Source organism: Phodopus roborovskii, unplaced genomic scaffold, assembly GCF_943737965.1.
Source record: "Phodopus roborovskii unplaced genomic scaffold, PHOROB, whole genome shotgun sequence".
Lineage (NCBI taxonomy): Eukaryota > Metazoa > Chordata > Mammalia > Rodentia > Cricetidae > Phodopus > Phodopus roborovskii.
The window spans coordinates 17,037,786-17,057,266 of NW_026126413.1; the positions used below are offsets into that span (position 1 = coordinate 17,037,786).

The 19,481-nt window shown below is 38.9% G+C and overlaps 1 protein-coding gene across 2 annotated transcripts in view; it reads right to left on the bottom strand.

Annotated features, from left to right (window-relative positions):
* Rnf180 (ring finger protein 180) overlaps positions 1-19,481 on the bottom strand; it is a 143,409-nt gene that overhangs the window by 31,311 nt on the left and 92,617 nt on the right. For both annotated transcript variants that reach the window (XM_051182892.1, XM_051182891.1), the window contains one exon: positions 15,349-15,574. In XM_051182892.1, the coding sequence (XP_051038849.1) occupies positions 15,349-15,574 (226 nt within the window). The remainder of the gene's footprint in view (positions 1-15,348; positions 15,575-19,481) is intronic.

Here is a 19,481-nt window from a genome sequence, read left to right on the forward strand (position 1 = left end):
TCTGCTGAGTGCTGGGATTAAATGCCTGTTCCATACAGCCAACACAACACTTTGATTTCAGCTTTAGGCTTTATTTGGGCTGCCGTTTTGTCTTGTTGACTGTGTCCCTTGCCTTACAAAAGCTTCTCAGTTTCAGGAGGTCCCATTTATTAATTGTTGCTCTCAGTGTCTGTGCTATTGGTGTTATGCTCAGGAAGCGGTCTCCTGTACCAGTTCCTTCAAGGGTACCTCCTACTTTCTCTTCTAAGAGGTTCAGTGTGGTTGGATTTAATGTTGAGGTCTTTCATCCATTTGGACTTAAGTTTTGTACATGGCAATAGATATGGATCTATCTACAGTCTTCTACACGCCAGCATCTAGTTATGCCAGCACCATTTGTTGAAGAAGCTTTCTTTTTCCATTGTATAATTTTAGCTGCTTTGACAAAAATCAGGTGTTCACAGGTGTGTGGGTTAATATCAGGGTTTTCAATTCGATTCCTTTGGTCTACCTGTCTATTTTTGTGCCAATACCAAGCTGTTTCAGGACTATAGCTCTATAATAGAGCTTGAAGTCAGGGATGGTGATGCCTCCTGAAGTTCCTTTATTGTACAGAGAAGTTTTGGTTATCTTGGGTCTTTTGTTTTTCCATATAAAGTTCAGTATTGTCCTTTCATGGTCTGTGAAGAATTGTGCTGGGATTTTGATGGAGATTGCATTGAATCTGTGGATTGCTTTTGTCAAGATTGCCATTTTTACTATGTTGATCCTACCTATTCAAAAGCATGAGAGATCTTTCCATTTTCTGGTATCTTCTTTAGTTTCTATTTTGAAAGACTCAAAGTTCTCGCTATACATGTTCTTTCACTTGTTTGGTAAGTGTTATCCCAAGATATTTTATGTTGTTTGTTGCTATTGTAAAGGGTGATGTTTCTCTGATTTCTTTCTCAGCCAATTTTTCCACTGTATATAGTAGGACTACTGATTTTTTTTTAAAATTAATTTTGTATCCTACTACTTTGCTGAAGGTGTTTATCAGCTATAGGAGTTCCTTGGTAGAGTGTTTTTTGTTTTTTTTTTTTTTTTTTTTTTTTTTTGTCACATAGCAAATCCCACAGATTAAAAAAAAAAAAATTTGGAATAACTCCTGTATCTTATCAAACCACCATGCTTTAAAGTTAGAATTCAACAACAACACAAATTGCACAAACCCTATAAACTCATGGAAACTAAACAATGCACAATTGCACCAATTGCACCATTCCTGGGTCAAGGAAGAAAGAAAAAAAGAAGTTAAAGACTTTCTAGAATTCAACGAGAATGAAGACACAACATACCCAACCTTATGGGGCACTTTGAAAGAACTAAGTGCCCACATGAAGAAAACAGAGGATAGTCACATTAGAGAATTAACAGCACAACAGAACAAAAAGAAGCAGACTCACTCCGGAGGAGTAGAGGCCAAGAAATAATCAATTTGAGGTCTGAAATCAATAAATTAGAAACTAGGAAAACAATCAAAGAATCAATGTAACAAAGAGTTGGTTCTTTGAGAAAATCAACAAGATAGACAAACCTTTATCCAAACTAATCAAAAAGCATGCAAATCATGAACACTGGCGTAAAAATATTCAATAAAATACTGGCAAATAGAATATAAAAACAGGTCAGAGAAATCATTCTCTCTCCCCATGATCAAGTAGGCTTCATCCAAGGGATGCAGGAATGGTTCAACATACGAAAATCTATCTATGTAATCCACCATATAAACAAACTGAAAAAGAAAAAACATGATCATCTCACTAGATGCTGAAAAAGCCTCTGACAAAATCCAACACTCATTCATGATAAGGGTCTTGGAGAGATCAGGGATAGCAGGAACATACCTAAACATAATAAAAGCAATATACAGCAAACCATCAGCCAATATCAAACTAAATGGAAAGAAATGAAAGGACAATCTCAATGCTGTGAGCTCAGGGTTCTCACAGGGTTAATCCAGGGTGCTGCTCTGGAAGAGGGTATGATTATAATACAAGGCAGAATCTATTAGACATGCCCAGAAGTATTAGAGTCTAACTTGAAATGCTGAAAGATATGTGTCTTGATATCAAATTCAGATCATTAAATCCTTGCTAACCCATTTCTAACTTTTTCTCATTATTACAAAACCCTTCCCCCTCAAATTAATATCTTAATCCTATATTGTTTGGTACACAATCTTTAATTTTTTCTCAGGAATAAGAAGTAGAAAAAAAATCTGAGAGAAAGAGATGCATGTAAAAGTTATGACAGTAATAGATTACTTCTCTCAGAGTTTGGGATTCTTCCAATTTAGGTACAATTCCCCACAGCGTCCATTAGCTTCACACATATTATATATTATTCACAGGCATTATTTGGTTCCGGGAGAGTAATGTATAGACTACAGATTACTATGTTTGTATGTGTATATACTATGTATTTGCAAGGAGTAAACAAGAGATGGATTAGATTCCCAGGGAGTGGTTGTTGGTGTAAGAAGAAGAGGTCAAAAAGACAAACAAACAAACAAAACACTCCAAAAACAATTTCCTGCAGCTGCTGCTAATTCCTTGCTACTCAATATGCTTTTGATTTACTGATACCTGTGGCTCACCATCCCTTTGGGGGCCGCATATCAGATACCCTGCATATCAGATTTTTGCATTATAATTCTTCACAGTAGCAAAATTACAGTTATGAAGAAGCAACTAAATGTTTTATGGTTGGGGGTCCCCACAACATGAGCTGCATTAAAGGGTCGTAGCATTAGGAAAGCTGAGAACCACTGCCTTATGAAGTGCTTTTTGCTACTTTCTAGGGTATATACTCCAAAAAGTTTAACAGTGGAAAGAGTGAGGCTAAGAAGCCACATCAAGCACATCTGGGATATTTCCCTTCTTTACACAGGAATGGAGGTGGGTTAACATGTTTGACATTAGGACACACTTCGTTGCAAAGCAATGAAAATCCATAAAATGCTGCCAAGCTATTTTGAGGACTCCAGGGCAATAATTATTTGTACCTCTTCAAGAAGAGTGAGAAAGTTCTATTTGAAACACTGCCTCCCATTAAAATGCATTCTGTATACATTCAAGACACATCAAAAAGTTTGGTGTGAACAAGGCAGAGAAAGCTGGGTCTGTCATTAGGGTCTAAATTCAACGGAAAGTTACCAGTTTCAATCACAGAAATACAGAAGGTAAGAAAGAGTGGTTTAATTCCTGGGCCAATCCTTCAGGCCCTGGGAGGTCTCACTATGTGGTAATTGAAGATCTGCCATTTACTGGGACTCCTAAGGGATTTGCATGCTGGGAAAAGAGCCAGCCAGGACTCTCATTGAAATCTTAACCTACACATGCTTGCCAAGTAACTCTGAATCTGATTTTCATACCTTTCCTTGTGAGTCATTCACTCACAATTAAATCTACTGTGGGGAGGTATCATTCTGCAGCTAAATAATTTAGCCCCAAGAGACACAAAACAGGGGCAAAAACAAGCCCATATCTGCTTTTTTGTCAGGTTGTCAAAATGGACTTACAGAGTTTATATCTCAGTCATGACCTAGAGTAACCTGTGCCTAGCAGATTTTTAATATTTAGGAGCTCTTGTTATTAGCAAGGTAAACTTTTGTTGAAATTTTGATCGGTTTGATTACATTTCCCCTTTTACAATCTGGTAGCACAATATTTGGTTTTTATAATATAGTTAAATGTAATGGTGTGCCAGAGTAAAGAACACATTAGGATGATATTTTAACCTTTTAGTTAAGAGGTTAAAGGAAAATACCTGTTTTACTTTCTTAATTTTTACATATTTTGATATACATTATGTACAATATTTTGATCATATGTTTCTCCTTACCTACCATATTCAGTACAGCAACAAAATGATCCCAAACAAAAAACCAAAACAAAACAAAAAGACCAACCAAAACAACACCAAAACCCCCCTCCAAACTCTAACCAAAAAAAAACTGTGGAGTCCCCTATATATTGATCAACTACTCCTGAACATGAGGCCTGTCCTGAAGTGGTTGGAGAAAACTGATTTTTCCCTCTCCAAGCAGGTATAAAAGACAGTTTTGTTGTTAACCTTTACCCTAGTGATTAGGGTTCTATTCATTCATTTATAATATACCAAAATAAAATTCAATGAGATGAAACAAAAACTATCACATTGAAGTTGGACAAGACAAATAAACAGAAGGAAAAAGCCAGTACAAGGAAAGGCACAAGAGTCAGAGACCCACTCTTTGGCAAACTCAGGAATCTCATAAAAACATTAAACTGGAAGCCCACAGAGCCTGGCACAGACTCGTGCCGGCCCCTTACACGCTGCCACAGTCTCTGTGAGTTCACGTGAGCATTTCTCATGTTGATTTAGAGGGCCTTGTTTTCTTGGTTTCCTCCTTCCCCTCTATGTCTTAAACTATTTCCCCCTCCACTTCTGTAGGCTTCCCTGAGCCTGGAGGGGACTGATTTTACTGGCACATGCCATGTAGGGCTGAGTGTTCCAAGGTCTCTCACTCTCTGCATAATGTCTGCTTGTGGGGTCTACATCTGCTACAGGAAGAAGCTTCTCTGACGATGACTAAACAAGACACCCATCTTTGAGTAAAGCTATATATTAATAGGAAATATTTTATTACTGCATTTCCTCTGTTTTTTTAAGCAGTAGTATTTGATTTATTGTAGGTCCTGGGCTTTCTACTCTTAGGTTATTGGTTGGTTACCTAACCAGTGTTATATATGCATTCCATCCCATGGAATCTGTTATTGGCTGACTATGCCTATAAGTTTGTGTCTACATTGTCCTAGCATATCTTGAAGACAGTAAAGGAATGCAGTTAAAGGGTTTGTGGCCTGCTTGGTGTTCATGTTTCTCTTTTGAGTCAAACTGGATGTCTGCATGTAGAACAATCCAAAAAGAGTACTCATCAGCCTACATAAAACTCAACTCCAAATGGATCAAAGACCTCAACATAAAACCAGATACACAGAACCTGACAGAAGAGATGACGGGGAATAAGCTTGAACTCATTGGCATAGGAAATAACTTTTTAAACTGTTAGCACAGGCACTAAATCAACAATTAATGAATTGAACTTCATGAAACTGAGAAGCTTCTATATGGCAAAGGACACTTTTATTCAAAGTGTCAGCCTACAATGGGAAATATTTTTTTTTTAACCAACTATACATCTGATAGAGAATATCAAAATATATAAATAACTAAAAACTATAAAGAAAACAAATAACCTAATTAAAAGGGGGATACAGATCTAAACAGAGAAATCTCAATAGAGGAAATGCAAATGGCTGAGAAACAAATGTTCAGCATCCTTAGCTAATAGGGAAATGCAAATCAAAACTACTTTGAGATTCCATCTTATACCTGTCAGAATGGCTAGGAACAACAATACTATCAATAGCTTATACTGGAGAAGATATGGAACAGAGCACACTCCTCCATTGCTGGTAGGAATACAAACTTCTACAGTCACAAAGAAAATCAGTGTGGCAGTTCCTTGGGAAGTTGGGAATCAATCTGCCTTGAAATCCAGTTATATCACCCATGGACATATACCCAATAGACACTCCATGTTAAAAGAGATTCTTGCTCACCCATGTTCATTATTACTCTCTTCATGACAGCCAGAGATAGGAAACAACCTAGATTTCCCTCAACAGAAAAATGGATACAGAACATAATGGATGCCCCCCCCCTTTATTTTTGGCTTTTCAAGACACAGTTTTTCTGCATAACTCTGACTTTCCTAGATCTCACCCTGCAGACCAGGCCAGCCACAAAATCACAGAGGTCCCCCTGCCTCTGCCTCCCTAAGTGCTGGGATTAAAGGTATGTGACACCACGTCCTGGCATGGTAAACTACTTTTCCTTGTCATGACATTTAACCAAACATTTTATCTCAGACTATTATATTATTCTGGATTACCAAATATTTTGGTAGCTTTGAAAAATTATTTAAGCTTTATTCAGGAATAACCATTTTTCCCAAGATAGAAGCCAAAAGGAAATCTAGCTAATCGAACCCAGTTCAACACTAACATTTACTGGGCTCTTAGAATGCTGCAGACAAAATGCTAAGCATCCATGGCGTTGTTTTAAGTTACATTTTAGGACAAGGTTTTTGAAAGCTATGGAAAGGAATACAGTAGTGGTTCCTCAGAGGTGATGAATAGATAACAGTGGCTTAACAAACTCCAGGATTCTTTGTCCACTATGTAAGAAGAAATACAACTTTATTCTCCCTTTTCACTCAGTGCTACTGGTTTGTTTAAGTTATTTAGTTAATTCAGGTGGCTGAGATAAGGTTTCACTCTGTATCCCAGACTGCTATGTAGCCTAGCCTGTCCTGTAGCTCATAGTGGCCCTTCTGTCTCGGTCTCTCAAATTATGGGTAAAGGTATGACCCACCACACCAGGCCACATTATTGTGTAAAAATAGTCAAAGTAACACACTTCCATGGTTATATTAACTGGTATAGTAGAGGTCAGGGTGGCGGTACACATCAGTAGCTGCAGCTCCGTGGGAGCCTTAGGCTGGATGCCTACTTGAGCCAGCAGGCAGAGCTGGCCTGGATAACACTGGAGATGCCATCGCCTAAAACTACAGTGGGTGAGCTGCTCTTTTTACCTAGCTCACTCCCAGGATCTGTTAAGTCATTGCAGGGTTTCTCTTCCAGAGATGAATCCCCATATGTATGAGCCAATGCTTTTCAGATATTGGTTTGTAAGCCATTAATATTTGAAGTGATTTTGGATAAGATTGAATATTTGTAACTATCACTTATGTTGAAGGTATAATAGAGGATATAAACTAGAACATCACATCATTGACGTCACAGACATATTACTAAGGATATTATTTTGGTAAGGAAACTATCCCTACTGATCCGTGACCAGAGGGAAGTGTATAAAGGTTGTACAAAGATGACGGAACTCCAAGAAAGCATACTTCAAATACTGTGAGTATTTTGTTATTTCTCTTCATAATCAAAAATTCATTTCCATATATTAAAGCTGGGGAGTGACTACAGTAGAAGACAAATTGACACAGTCAAATAGCCTTCCTGATATAGAATCAGTATGAATTTCTGAGGCAGAGATTATTCTACATGAGATAAATTGAAAAAAAAATGGAAGAATAGAGGCAGGAATACAAGCAAACCTAGGGCCACATTAACATAGTAATTAACAGAGACTTAGTAGTGTCCACTCAGAGCAACTATGAAATGAAATGACCTTCCTACAAATTTGGACACGGCCAAGACAGATTGCAGATGGTCACACTAAAAAGAGGATAGAAAAAGTGTGGTATTCTTGGTGACAAGCTGTATGTCCTGATGGAGTTGAGTAGGACGTTGGAAGGTCAGACAGAAACAGGATAATTCAGAATTATTTGGGAGTGTCCCCAAAGCTGCAGGATGTCGCCACCCTGCTGCCTAAATTCAAGTAGCATCTGTGTGATGGCCAAAACTTCTCTGATGGGATATCACATTTCCCTTTAGTGCTTAAAGTCTCAGGTTGGCTTAAACACTATTTCCCTGCTTCTTGTGAGATTTCCACACACAAGGGAGGTAATTAGCTACTTCTACTTTTTCGTATCTGCTTCTCCCTTCTGAGTTCTACTGCAGTACAGAGTACTGGAACTAGAAGAGAAAGTCATTAGAACAAGGGTAGGAACCTCCCCAGGGTCAGGGTATATTGTGAATAGGAAAGGGGTTGGGGTTAGTGAGTGACTTTATAGTAGATGTCCCAACTCTGTGACCCCCTTCCAACAGCTGAGACAGTCCCATGTTCTGTGAAACTTACAGTATCTCACAACATGGACCTTAAGTTTATTAGTCAGACTGCTAGCAAGAAGAACCTCATTTGCTCCCCCTATACCCCTGCCTGTTTGATGTATCTACTTTAAAGTAAGGCTGTTTTTAACTTTGATGAAGCCTAATTTATCTGTTTCCTTTGAATGTTTGTGCCCTGGGCGTTGTAGCTAAGAAAACACTGTTAAATCAAAGTTCAAACAGATAAAGACACACTTTCTTCTAAGAATCTATTATTAGTTCACTCTACATCTACCGTTTTGTTCTAGAATTAACATATATTCACATATTGTGAGGCAGGAGTCCAATTCATTCTTTTCCAGGTAGGTAAATAGTTGTACAAGAAGCATATGATCAACCATCATTGAGGCTAATTTTTGGCACTCTTTTAAAACAATAAATCAATTAACCATGGATCTTGTTTTTTCTTGGATCTTGTTTTAGTGGTTGACTACTTTTTAATTCCTCAGTGACTTGAGTACACAGTCTAGAGAGGTCACTTTTCCCTCCCGATTCTTACCCTGCACTCTTGGCTACGGTCCCCTCCTCCACTGTTCGTTCTCAATGCTGGGAGGCAAAACCTACACTAGGGCCAGACCCTGTGGTGCTCTAGAGCAGGGACAGGGTGTCCTTATCTTTCTGTGAGGCACACTCTACCCTAGGAAGGCCTTTCTTAGCCCCCCGCCCCGGGACTTGTTTATTCATGTGTGAGCTTATGTGTGTGTGTGTGTGTGTGTGTGTGTGTATGTATGTATATATATGTATGTATGTATGTATTTATGTATGTATGTATGTATGTGTGTGTGTGTATGTATGTATGTATATATGTATGTGTGTGTGTATGTATGTATGTGTGTGTATGTATGTGTGTGTATGTATGTATGTATATGTATGTATGTGTGTGCATGTATGTATGTGTGTGTATGTATGTATGTATGTGTGTGTGTATGTGTGTGTGTGTATGTGTGTGTATGTATGTATGTATGTATGTATGTATGTATGTATGTATGGTGTGTGCGTTTCTGGATGTAGCCAACTAGCACGGGGGGTTTTGCCGTGCACATCTGATTCTTTTGGAGGTCAGAAGAGGGTGTCTGTTCACCTGAAACTAGAGATGGTTGTGAGTCACAGTGTGGGTGCTGGTGACTGAACCAAGGTCTTCCGAAAGGGCAGCAAGTAACCTTAGCCCACTGAACCACCTTCCCAGTAACACTGATAAATTGTAGTGGACTTTTAAAAATAAACCCTTCTCCATTTGCTATATGAACTTAGGTTGATGTGATTTGAAAAGATATTTTCATTAGTTAAATGGCTATGATGATAGAGGTTAAGGATACCAATATATCACCACATCACATGTCCACTTTATTAATTTAAAGTATTGTTGACTAGTTTTTACACTGTCTTCTATCCTTTACACCTGTGAATTTTTTGTGTATCAACCATCACTTTTAGTTTTCTTATAGTTTTTTTCTTATTTTACATATCGATCCCAGTTCCCTCTCCCTCTGTCCCCCCTCCTCCCCCAACTCCACTGGGAGGTTGATGTCTTCCAGGAGGGATCAACAAAATCTGTCAAGTCATTTGGAGTAGGGACTAGGCCCTCCTCCTGCCTCTAGGTTAGGGGAGTACCCCTCCATGGGAAATGTGCTCCCAAAGTCCTTTTGTGCACCAGGGATACATCCTGGTTCCACTGTCAGAGGTCCCTTAGACTGCCCAGGCCTTCTAACTGAGACGCATGTGCAGGAGGTCTGAGTCAGTCCAATGCTGGACTCCCAGCTACCAGTTTGCGGGCCCATTAGCTCCCCCTTGTTCAGGTCAGTTTCTGTGGGTTTCTGTAGCCTGGTCTTGTCCCATTTTCTTATCACTTCTCCCATCAAGGAGAAGTGAGTCTGTAAATATGTTTCTCTTATTGGTTAATTGGTTCAGGAATAAAGCACTATTGGCCAATAGAAAAGCAAGACAGGCGGGACTAGAAGACAAGAAGAATTCTGGAGGAGAGAGGAGGAGATTTAACATGGAGGAAAGAGAGAGCAGAACTCCAAACCCTCTCTCTGGTAATCTTAGACCATGTGGAAACTTAGATTAATAGAAATGGGCTAATAGTTAAGACAGAGCTAGCCAATAAGAAATGCTAATAACAGGCCAACAGCATTATATCTAATATAGTGTGTCTGTGTGTTATTTGGGGCTCTTGTGGCTCTGAGACCAGGCTGGCAGGAAAACATGCATTTAACAAAATGGTGCTAGCAACGTGGACCCAAGTACTTTCACTTAAAACTTGACAAAAGCTTAAAAACGGGTTTTAGAAACAAAATAATAGAAACAAGCAAGGCTTCTTAATAACAACATTTTTCTCAATTGGGCTCTGTTTTGCTAGAGACAAGCAGAGATTTACGCAGCTCCTGTAAGGGAGGTTTCCTGACTCAGCAAAGTGGCAAAAAACCCGCATGGCTTTTAAGAAGCACTGCTAACAATTCAACGGTGTATATGAGCAGCTGGAGAGAGTAGCTGAATATGGCGGCACACACCTTTGATTCCAGCACAAGGGAGGCAGAGGCAAGCAGATCTCTGTGAGTTCTAAGTGACTCTGGTGTACAGACTGAATTCCAGGACAGGCAATAGTTACACAGAGAAACCCTGTCTCAAAAAATAAAAAAAAAATAGAAGTAGAAGAAATGGAATAATGAAAAAGCCACGTAAAGATGGAAAGCACAGAGAGACTTTGGATTCTGAATGTTATTGTGATGTCTTTGTATTGTTTAACTGCTGAGGAAATAACAACTGTTAAAAGAAATGCTGCTAGATTGTTCCTATTTATTTATTTTAAAAATGCTTTGACTCCAAAATTTAAGTCTAAGGACAGGTTTCTAGGGAAAAGGATTTCTATTTTTGTTTCTACAGAAAATAAAAAGTTGTGGATTCCTTCCAGACTAATGTGGTTTGATCAAGCAAAACCCCCAAAAACATTGTCCTTGGGACAAGGCAGCCTACACTACACTACCACTACAGCCAGGATTTCTGCATCTTAGGATCCCCATTACAGCGCCCCCTACCAGCAGGAAGCAGTTTGGATAGAACGATGCCCAAATTCCCAAATATTGTCTATAAATGTTTGTTTTCATTTAAATGGGGTTGGTAATAAATGGTTACTGACCACAACTAATCTCTTTAAAGGTAAAAAGGGGATTATGGTATAGATATAAATACTTTGTTTTGGAATGGATTTTCATTTATTGATACAAATTTAAGGTCAATTTTATGATATGAATATTTCTCCTCTTGTTTAGGTATTGTGTTTATATAGCTCATTTAGAAATGTAATATATAATTTAGTACAGATTTTAGATAGTTACCTATAATAGTCAAAACTTATAGTTAAGTTAGTTAGGATTTCTAGATATACAGAGATGCATTTGAGATGAATAGGCATTCTTCAAACCTTTCAAAGACCTACAGAATATGGCATTTAAAATGGTTTAGGGTTTTTCTTGACAGTGAGGCACAACTGCTCCTGGCAACACCACCTGCGTCAGAAAGGAAGATGGACATCAAAGAAACTCGTTATGGAGTTTACTTCCAATATGGCAAGACTAGCCATTTGGGCAAGATACTGCTCTTATCTAGACTGTTTGACTTCATGCGGACCAACAGGAAAATGACTGCTGAAACAAGATGGGCATTGCTGCAGGGTTCCTGCTTCATGGAAGAGTCTGCCAGACAGTCTGCAGGACACAGAGAAAGGTGACTGGCAAACTGCCAAAGTCCTGCTGCATTCACCTATTGAGTTCTGGGATTAAGTGTGAATTATCATGCCTGGTCTATTACGTTACTTTTAGTTGAAACATAATAAGAAATCTATTAAAGTTGTCCTACTTAATGAGCAAATTTATTATTTCATATAATAGGAAATCTATAGCCCGACTTTAGACTTGTTTGACTAAGTAGATCAACAATGCTATTCCAATCTCATCTCATGTATTTTTCTCAACTAAATTTTTCTTCATACTAAAGCTAGTTTCTCACTTGCTTAGAAGATGTCTACTGGCAAGTAATGCTATTAGACACTTTTGTTCACGTCAGAAGAGAAAGAAAACAGTCCTTCTAATGTATTTTCTTCTCATCTCATTGAACAGACCACACACTCATTTGTGAATCAATTCCTGGCCAGTGCGATCAATTACTAAGAAACAGAGGATGGGTCTGCTACCAGGACCCACTGGCTTTTGTTTATAGGGCTCAATGCTCAGCACTAAGTTAGGAAGAAAGAAGGTGATTATGGATACTAGTTAGTGAGCAATAGCACCTATTGCAAATGTGATTTTTTTCTTACAACCTTTAACAGTCTATCTTCATACCTCTTTTTATAAGCAGGCCTTGGAGCCTCTGTTATTCCTTCTGTATAGTCTATCTCACTCCAACTTTTCAACTTTCATCAGCATTAAGTAGCTACATTATCAGCTGACACTCAGTTGTTTAAACAAGAGCATATAATTAGGGAGAGGAAGATACAGTTACAGTTCAAGTGCAAGGACTAATTTATTTCACTAAAGAGGACTCCACCAGATAAATCTGGAATGAGTATCATTGTATTTCTACCCATTGAGCTACCCTAAGAGAAATATGACACAAGGGACCCCTTATTCATCTTGTAGTATTTTCACTTGCCACAAAGGACAGCTTTTCCACCGTAGCCCTTGGCAATAACAATCCCACAATCAGCATAATGACATTATGTAATTTATATGATTAATTTATTCAATAAATAATTCCAAACCCTCAGTCAGATGATGGGAAGAGAACAGAAGACTAGGTGACTCTCCTAACATCCACAGAAATAGCAGAAACTGAGGAAGAAAAGAAAAATCAATGCTACAATAGCAACCACTAAACATATGGACACAAAGTTACCATAAAATGTGCAGAGCCTTTAGGAAGGGAATTATAGAGCTTGGCTAAAAAGTGATAAACTGTAATGATCACTATTATAAAAGTATCCACTAAAATGCCACCCATCCTCTATTAGTTTAAACTTACTCTGTGAGTTATTAACATATACACAGTAAAATAAGAAGTGAAATAGTGTCCATGACAAGGCAGTGAGATGAATGGGTGAAAACAGCTGCCAAGAGAGAGTTTTAGGAGTTACTGCTGTTTTTCAAAGGAAGACAGTTCAGGTGGCAAAGAAAGAATAACTTATTAAATATTGTTGGGGCATGTGCCTAAGGATTGCAAAATGATACTTTATCCTTGGGTAAATAAAACACCTTAGGGAATATGGGAAAAGGAGGACAAAATGTAACTAAAAAAAAAATAAGTAAAGGGAAAGCTTATAGACTTGTGTAGTTAGTAGGCCTTTAATATCTACGTTTTAACTACAAAGGCAACAGTTGAACAGCCCATGCTTCAAAAAAGAAAAAACCAAACAAAACAAAACAAAAATCCCCAAACCAAACTAAACCAAACAAACAAACAAAAAACAAAATCTAGAAATTCGGCACATTCATTAAGTACCATAACCAAAAAATAAGGTATAAGGACAAAAAGGGAAGATTGTTTTCCACATGTGGCAACTGGCACTAAACATACAAAACATTCTGATGGTCAGGCATTTAAAGAGCAAACCTGATGGCCAATGCTGTAGAAACAAGGCCACACACACACTGCTGTTAATGTAATTCATGTACTATCTTATAAACACAGCTGTTAAGTATTCTCACTACTTGTGGAAGTTCATCATAAGGAAATGCTACATAACATGTTCAAACATTTATCCATACATACCATTAATGTCTAAATAAAATTATAAATAAAACATGTAAATATTCCATAAAGGTAAATGGGCTAAGTAGAACATGGTGTCATTACAAAAAAAAGCACAAGGACTTTGGGTTAATCAAGGAAATGAATTAGAAAATGTTCATGTGGTCTGATAGTTTGGGTAACAATGACAAAAGCTTAGACATGTATATATGCACACACACAATGTGTGGAGAGACATGCGTTAGATGCTAATTTAAAGTGGCAGGAATATGGGTAAGCCTGAGTTTACTACTTGAAATTATTTTAACAAGAAAATAGAACCATTGTATTAGGAATTAGCAATATGGATTTATCTAATTTATACTGACATTTTCTCTGGTTTTATTTGTAATACCATGAGCAAGAAAGAGAAATTTTTGATGCTGCAATTTTCTCTGACGATGCTTTTAAGGATATTGTTTCCTCTTTATAGGTTCCAGAGACATCACACAAAATTTCCTGTGGGGGCTAAGTGCCAGAAACTCCTTTAGTTATCCTTGAGAATCTGTATTTTCTTTTAATGGATAATGAAAATCATTTCTTTAAATATTCACTTGTAACTGTCCTCATATGGTGCGAACATTTAGAACTTTCATCAAACTGTAGTTACTACGTAGAACCCCACACCTTACAGTAGTCTGCGTTCCCTTCGATTTCTATTTCTCTTTTCTTGCTATTTCATTGACATTTCGCCATGAGATGTGCAGTGATTTTGTGCAGCAATCTCCTTGCACTAGGCAGATGAGAGGGCCACAGCTTTACTTTCTCTTCACTGTTCAATTAGAGAGATTTGCAAGCCTCTGTGCAGCTGGCTGGGCTGGGGTATCAAAGCTCACTAATGGATGGTGGGTCCTCTGACTTCTTTCAGGGAATGCAACTGCTGTTTAAGATCTTCTATTTTATCATTAATAAAGTACATACCTTGATCTCCATTAGACCCTATTGGTCTGAGGACAAAACATGGGGACAGAAAGCCCCTCCTCCCTAGAGTACATGGTAGTGACTGTTGCCACTTCCCTTAACTCTCTATGCTCATGTGTATCAGTTTGTATCTATCCATCAGCAGGAGTGAAATGCCATTAAGATGGCCACATCCCATCTCCACCCAGGCAGGTAAGCAGTATGTTAGTCCTACTTGCTTAAGAAAAGAACAGAGCTTGGCTGCATCCGGAATGACTGAAGCAGGTGCGTCAGACCCTTTGCCCGCGGCTGCATGCATCTCTGGATAGGTCTCAGTGTGGTCCAACCACACATTTGCAGTTAACAAGATCATACCACAGGGTCAAAGATCGGGCATTCCTCATTTAGAGACTTGAGAGTTTGGGTAAAAGGCTTACTAACTGCCCTCAGATATGGGGACCACAGATCAAGCAGCAGCAGAAGGCAGATAAGAAAAGTAAGAAGGCTACAGCGTTGTGCAGCCCCTGGAGGTGTCTGTTCAGACTGAACAGACAGTTGGCTAGGATGAAGGATCTGTGTGCAAAGTGAGGGGTCAGCCATGAAGATCTTCTTTAACCTGTGGTTCTGACGTAGTGCTGTTACTTGGCCAAGTAATGTTTTACAAACTGGAGCAACACTTTGTGTATGCTTTTCACTAACTTCACAATAATTTATATGGCAACTTTGAGGTCAAAACAAACAACAACAACAAATAGTGAGAAAGCATTAGGTGCCGATGATAACAAAAGAGAACATCTACCTGTCTGGAAAAAGACTCTGGAAATGATGGTCCGGCAGAGCGGGCAGGGAGTGCTTGCAGGGCTGTCTTTGGCCAGAGTCCGTAGGCAGGGCTCACAGAAGATGTGATGGCAAGGATAGCACATGTAAGGGTTGAAGTACACATCCAGGCACACTGCACAGATGTAGCTGTCCTTTTCTTCTGTGGATTCATTCTCATCATCTGTACTCATCTCATTACTCAAACTCTGCAAAACACAAGGAAAACATTGGTTTTTTTCTTGGTTTAGTGTTAGATTGGATTCCCTGAGAGAGGGTGACTTTATATTTTGTTAAAATATTTATGAGAGATGCATATAGTATCCATTTCTGTAACATATTCCAAGTGATAGAAATGTGATCTGTTAAAGTGAGAAGAAAACAAAAAACATACGAAAATCCCAGAAGCCTCAATTATTCCCTACGGAAATCCCAGAAGCCTCAATTATTCCCTAATGTTTATGCATAAACTAAATGGTAAACCATATCTAAGCATATAAAGTATACCTGTGAATCCTATCAGCCCTAGGTGTCACATCTACCAGCACTGGGATTATAAACCTCCTAACCATTGACCAAAATAGTCACTGTCATGGCTTAGAGGATGCTACCACGCATCTTGTCATGATGCCCTTCGGACCCTCCTCCCTCTCACTTCACATTCTCTACCTTGCATCTTTCTAGGTCTCAATGCCAAGAAGGTGTCAAAGTTAGGGGAACGAACATCAGGAGGGAGACTTGGTAAAGCAATGTGAGGGAATTATGGGATTAGCTTTGTGGCTAGGAACCTCTTCTCTTCCCAAATGTAACAGCTTGGGAGAGGCAGCTTAGCGTAGCATGAGGTATGGTAGAACAGTTCCTATTATTTAACCTCAGCTTTACCCAATCCGTGAAGCTGTGGGGACTAAACCGGGCGATCCAGTTCAAACACTGAGCAGGCTGAATCCCTTAGCTCAAACAGTTAACGGACATCAATCATGGACACTTTGTCCCTCACCTGCTTGTCTCACCTCTCACCCAAGACTCTGTCCTTTCTACTAAAGCCTCCTGGAACGTTTTCTCAAACTGGGAGAAGCCTGGGGGGAAATAACCAGTTTACTCCTTTCTCCTCATGTGATGAGATTGGTGGACAATTGGTTTATTAATAGCTATAATATATACAGAGACTAAAAAAAAAGACAAAAGAGGCTGGAGATACAAGCAGAAACCAACAAGCAAACCCTTCTTATGCTTTGCATGTTCCTTTCTTCCAAAGCTCCTACTGAACCTCAACTCCCCAGTGCAGCAGCATGAGGAGGTGAGGTGCGGGGTGATGAACTCCTGGGGTAGACTCTCAGGAATAGGGTTAGTCACCTCTGTAAAGGCTGAAGGGAGTGAACGCATCCCTCCCTCCCTCCCCCTCCCTCCCTCCCTCCCTCCCTTCCTCCACACCTCTGCCAGTGAGGACTGCACTCACTCCCTATAAGGAAGCACTGCAGATTGGGCCTTCATCTGGCACTGGCCTTTCTGAGACTTGGACTGGAGCTGTCCTGCATCCAAAAGATGTGAAAAAACTTCTGTTCTTATACGTTTTCCAGTCTGTGGTATCTGTGTTATAGAGAACCAAGTATAGTCTACCTTCCTGAATAACACCATGCTATAAACTATTATTTGATTTTTTAGTTTTTTCCCATGGTCATTCTCATTTTTTAAAAGATATAGTTGAGTTTGAGCCCATTTATTTTTATTTAAATTGCCATTTTTCTTATTGGCATGTGGAGATTTTTATTTAACCTGGTTATCTGTTGGTGCCGAGTAAATGTGTTATGCTTAATTTTCTTTCCTTTATTTTGCCTTTCCACTCTTCTGGTATCATCTGTTGATGGAATGAGTTCTTAATTTAATAACATTTTTATTTGAACTCTTATCTTTTTCCATTGTCATTACGAGCATTATTTTACACTTCATATTATTACAAATATATCATGTATCTGAAAATGACTCTATTGAATGGTGTATCTTATAGACAAGTTTAATCCTCTGGCTTGATTAGTCTTATCTGTTTTTTTTTTTTTAATATTTCCTTTTGTGCACTACACCAAAGTGTTACCTTACCAGTTTGGGGGTTTTATCCCAGCCCAATGGTGTGCTATCTGTCCTGCCACATAACTATAACCTGCAACCTTACAGTGACGCAGTATCTGATGCTGAAATCCTTCTATGTTACTGTCACTCGTCAATAGTGCTGAAGTCGCTCCTGACCATTTCCACGTCTATGTACAGTTCAGAATCATGTTGTTTTTGTTTAAAAGCTAATTTTTTTTTTTTTTTTTACTGCAGCTACATTGAGCCTATGGATAAAATTATGATGTATTAGAAGCCTTTATATTAAAAAAGCTTTAAAACTTGGAGGCTGGCTTATCTACCCCCCATTGATTACAAAAACATTTACAATTATCTTGGTGCAATTTTCTCTTCATTGGATCCAATTCCTTGCCTCTAATACTACTGCTTGCTCCCTCTTCTCTGCTAGTCTGCTCTTCTCAGTGTGACATTCATGCTCTACAAACTTCCTACCCAAACAAACGTGGAAAGGGAAAACTGCATCTTTACCTCAGCTGTGGTTCTCTCTTTCAACAGTAAAACTTCCCAAGAGACTCACTGTTTGGTAGGTAACTGCTGCTTCTTACTGCTTACCCTTGCTTCAACCCACTAACCTGCCTTCCGTTCTTAATACAATGGATGGGGGGGGGGTTACTTACACACCATTAACAGTCTTCAGAGCAGCCATAAGAGCAGCCATAACCAGAACACTTTCTGGATGTTTTTCCTTACTCTCTCAGCAGCATTTCCTGGGTAGGCCAGGTCTGGAATCAGAGCAGTCAGAGCCCCCACTCTGGAGTTATAGGCAGGTATGAGCCAATGATGTGGATGCTGGGAACTGCCTTCTAAGTGTTCTTAGTCACTGGGCTACATGTCCAGCTCTGTCAAGTGTGAATTTCTAAACATGGTTTAGTTAGTTTATTTTGGATTACATTATGTATTGGTTGGTTATACCTTTTTAGTGGAAACAAGGACATGTATGTTCTCTTCTTAGATACAGATCACTTGCGTGTGTGTTCATCATTCTAAGCTTAAATTTACTTCACTTCCCAAGACGTCTCTTTTACTGTGCTTCAAGACTCCACATATTTTCTTTCCATTAAAAATACACCCCTTGGGCTGGGGGAATGGCTCAGCTGGTGAGGTGGGTCAGCCAGTAAAGGTATCAAGCATAAAGCCTTGAATTTGAGCCCTAAGATCCACAAGTTGTCCTCTGGCCTACATATGCATGCACATACAAAAAAAGTAAAACAAACAAACAAAACCACAGCCGTCGTATTAGCTTTTGCATAGTTTCTGCGGTTAGGAAAAGCTTAGGCTCTAATTTTAACATTCATGCGCTTCCTTGGTGACCCTACCTTCTCACTGTGATATAGTAGTCAATGTAATACCCTTTTCTCCCAAATAGCACTGAGGTTCCTAATTTTCCTTTCACATTGACCGGTGTATTTTGTATGTGCATGTGTACAGCCCAGCCCAGAGAACAACTGGCACAAGTTGGTTTTCTCCTCCCATCATGTGGATCCTGGCTCTAAAACACTTAACCTCACGAGAGGTGGTAGGCACTTTACCCTGTTGAGCCATTTCATTGGCCCTCATGTTTAGATTTTCAAACTGAATAATAAGCCCATTATATTTATGTATGTAATAATCCCATAGAAAGCATATGATGACTTTTATGCAGTTACTCTTAAGGAACGTATCTAGGGATTTTGCTGAGTCCTGCCCATGTCTTGTAACTATAGAACTTTATATTACAGTAGATGAAAGCAGCATCGATGGGGATCCATTTATATGTTTTAAATCCTTACAAAGCAATTAAATCTGTCTGCTCACTGACATCAAGCTTGCCTGTATACATTGTCCCAAGAAAAAATGAGCAAAGGTAATAGAAACTATATCTAAATAGTTTTTGTAAAATAATCATTTTTATAATTCTGCCAATAGTGGCTGCTCTATCATTCTAGATAAGAGGATTGGAAAGTCACTAAAACCCAGACGAGGACAACAGGTAACTTAGGAACAGGTAACTCC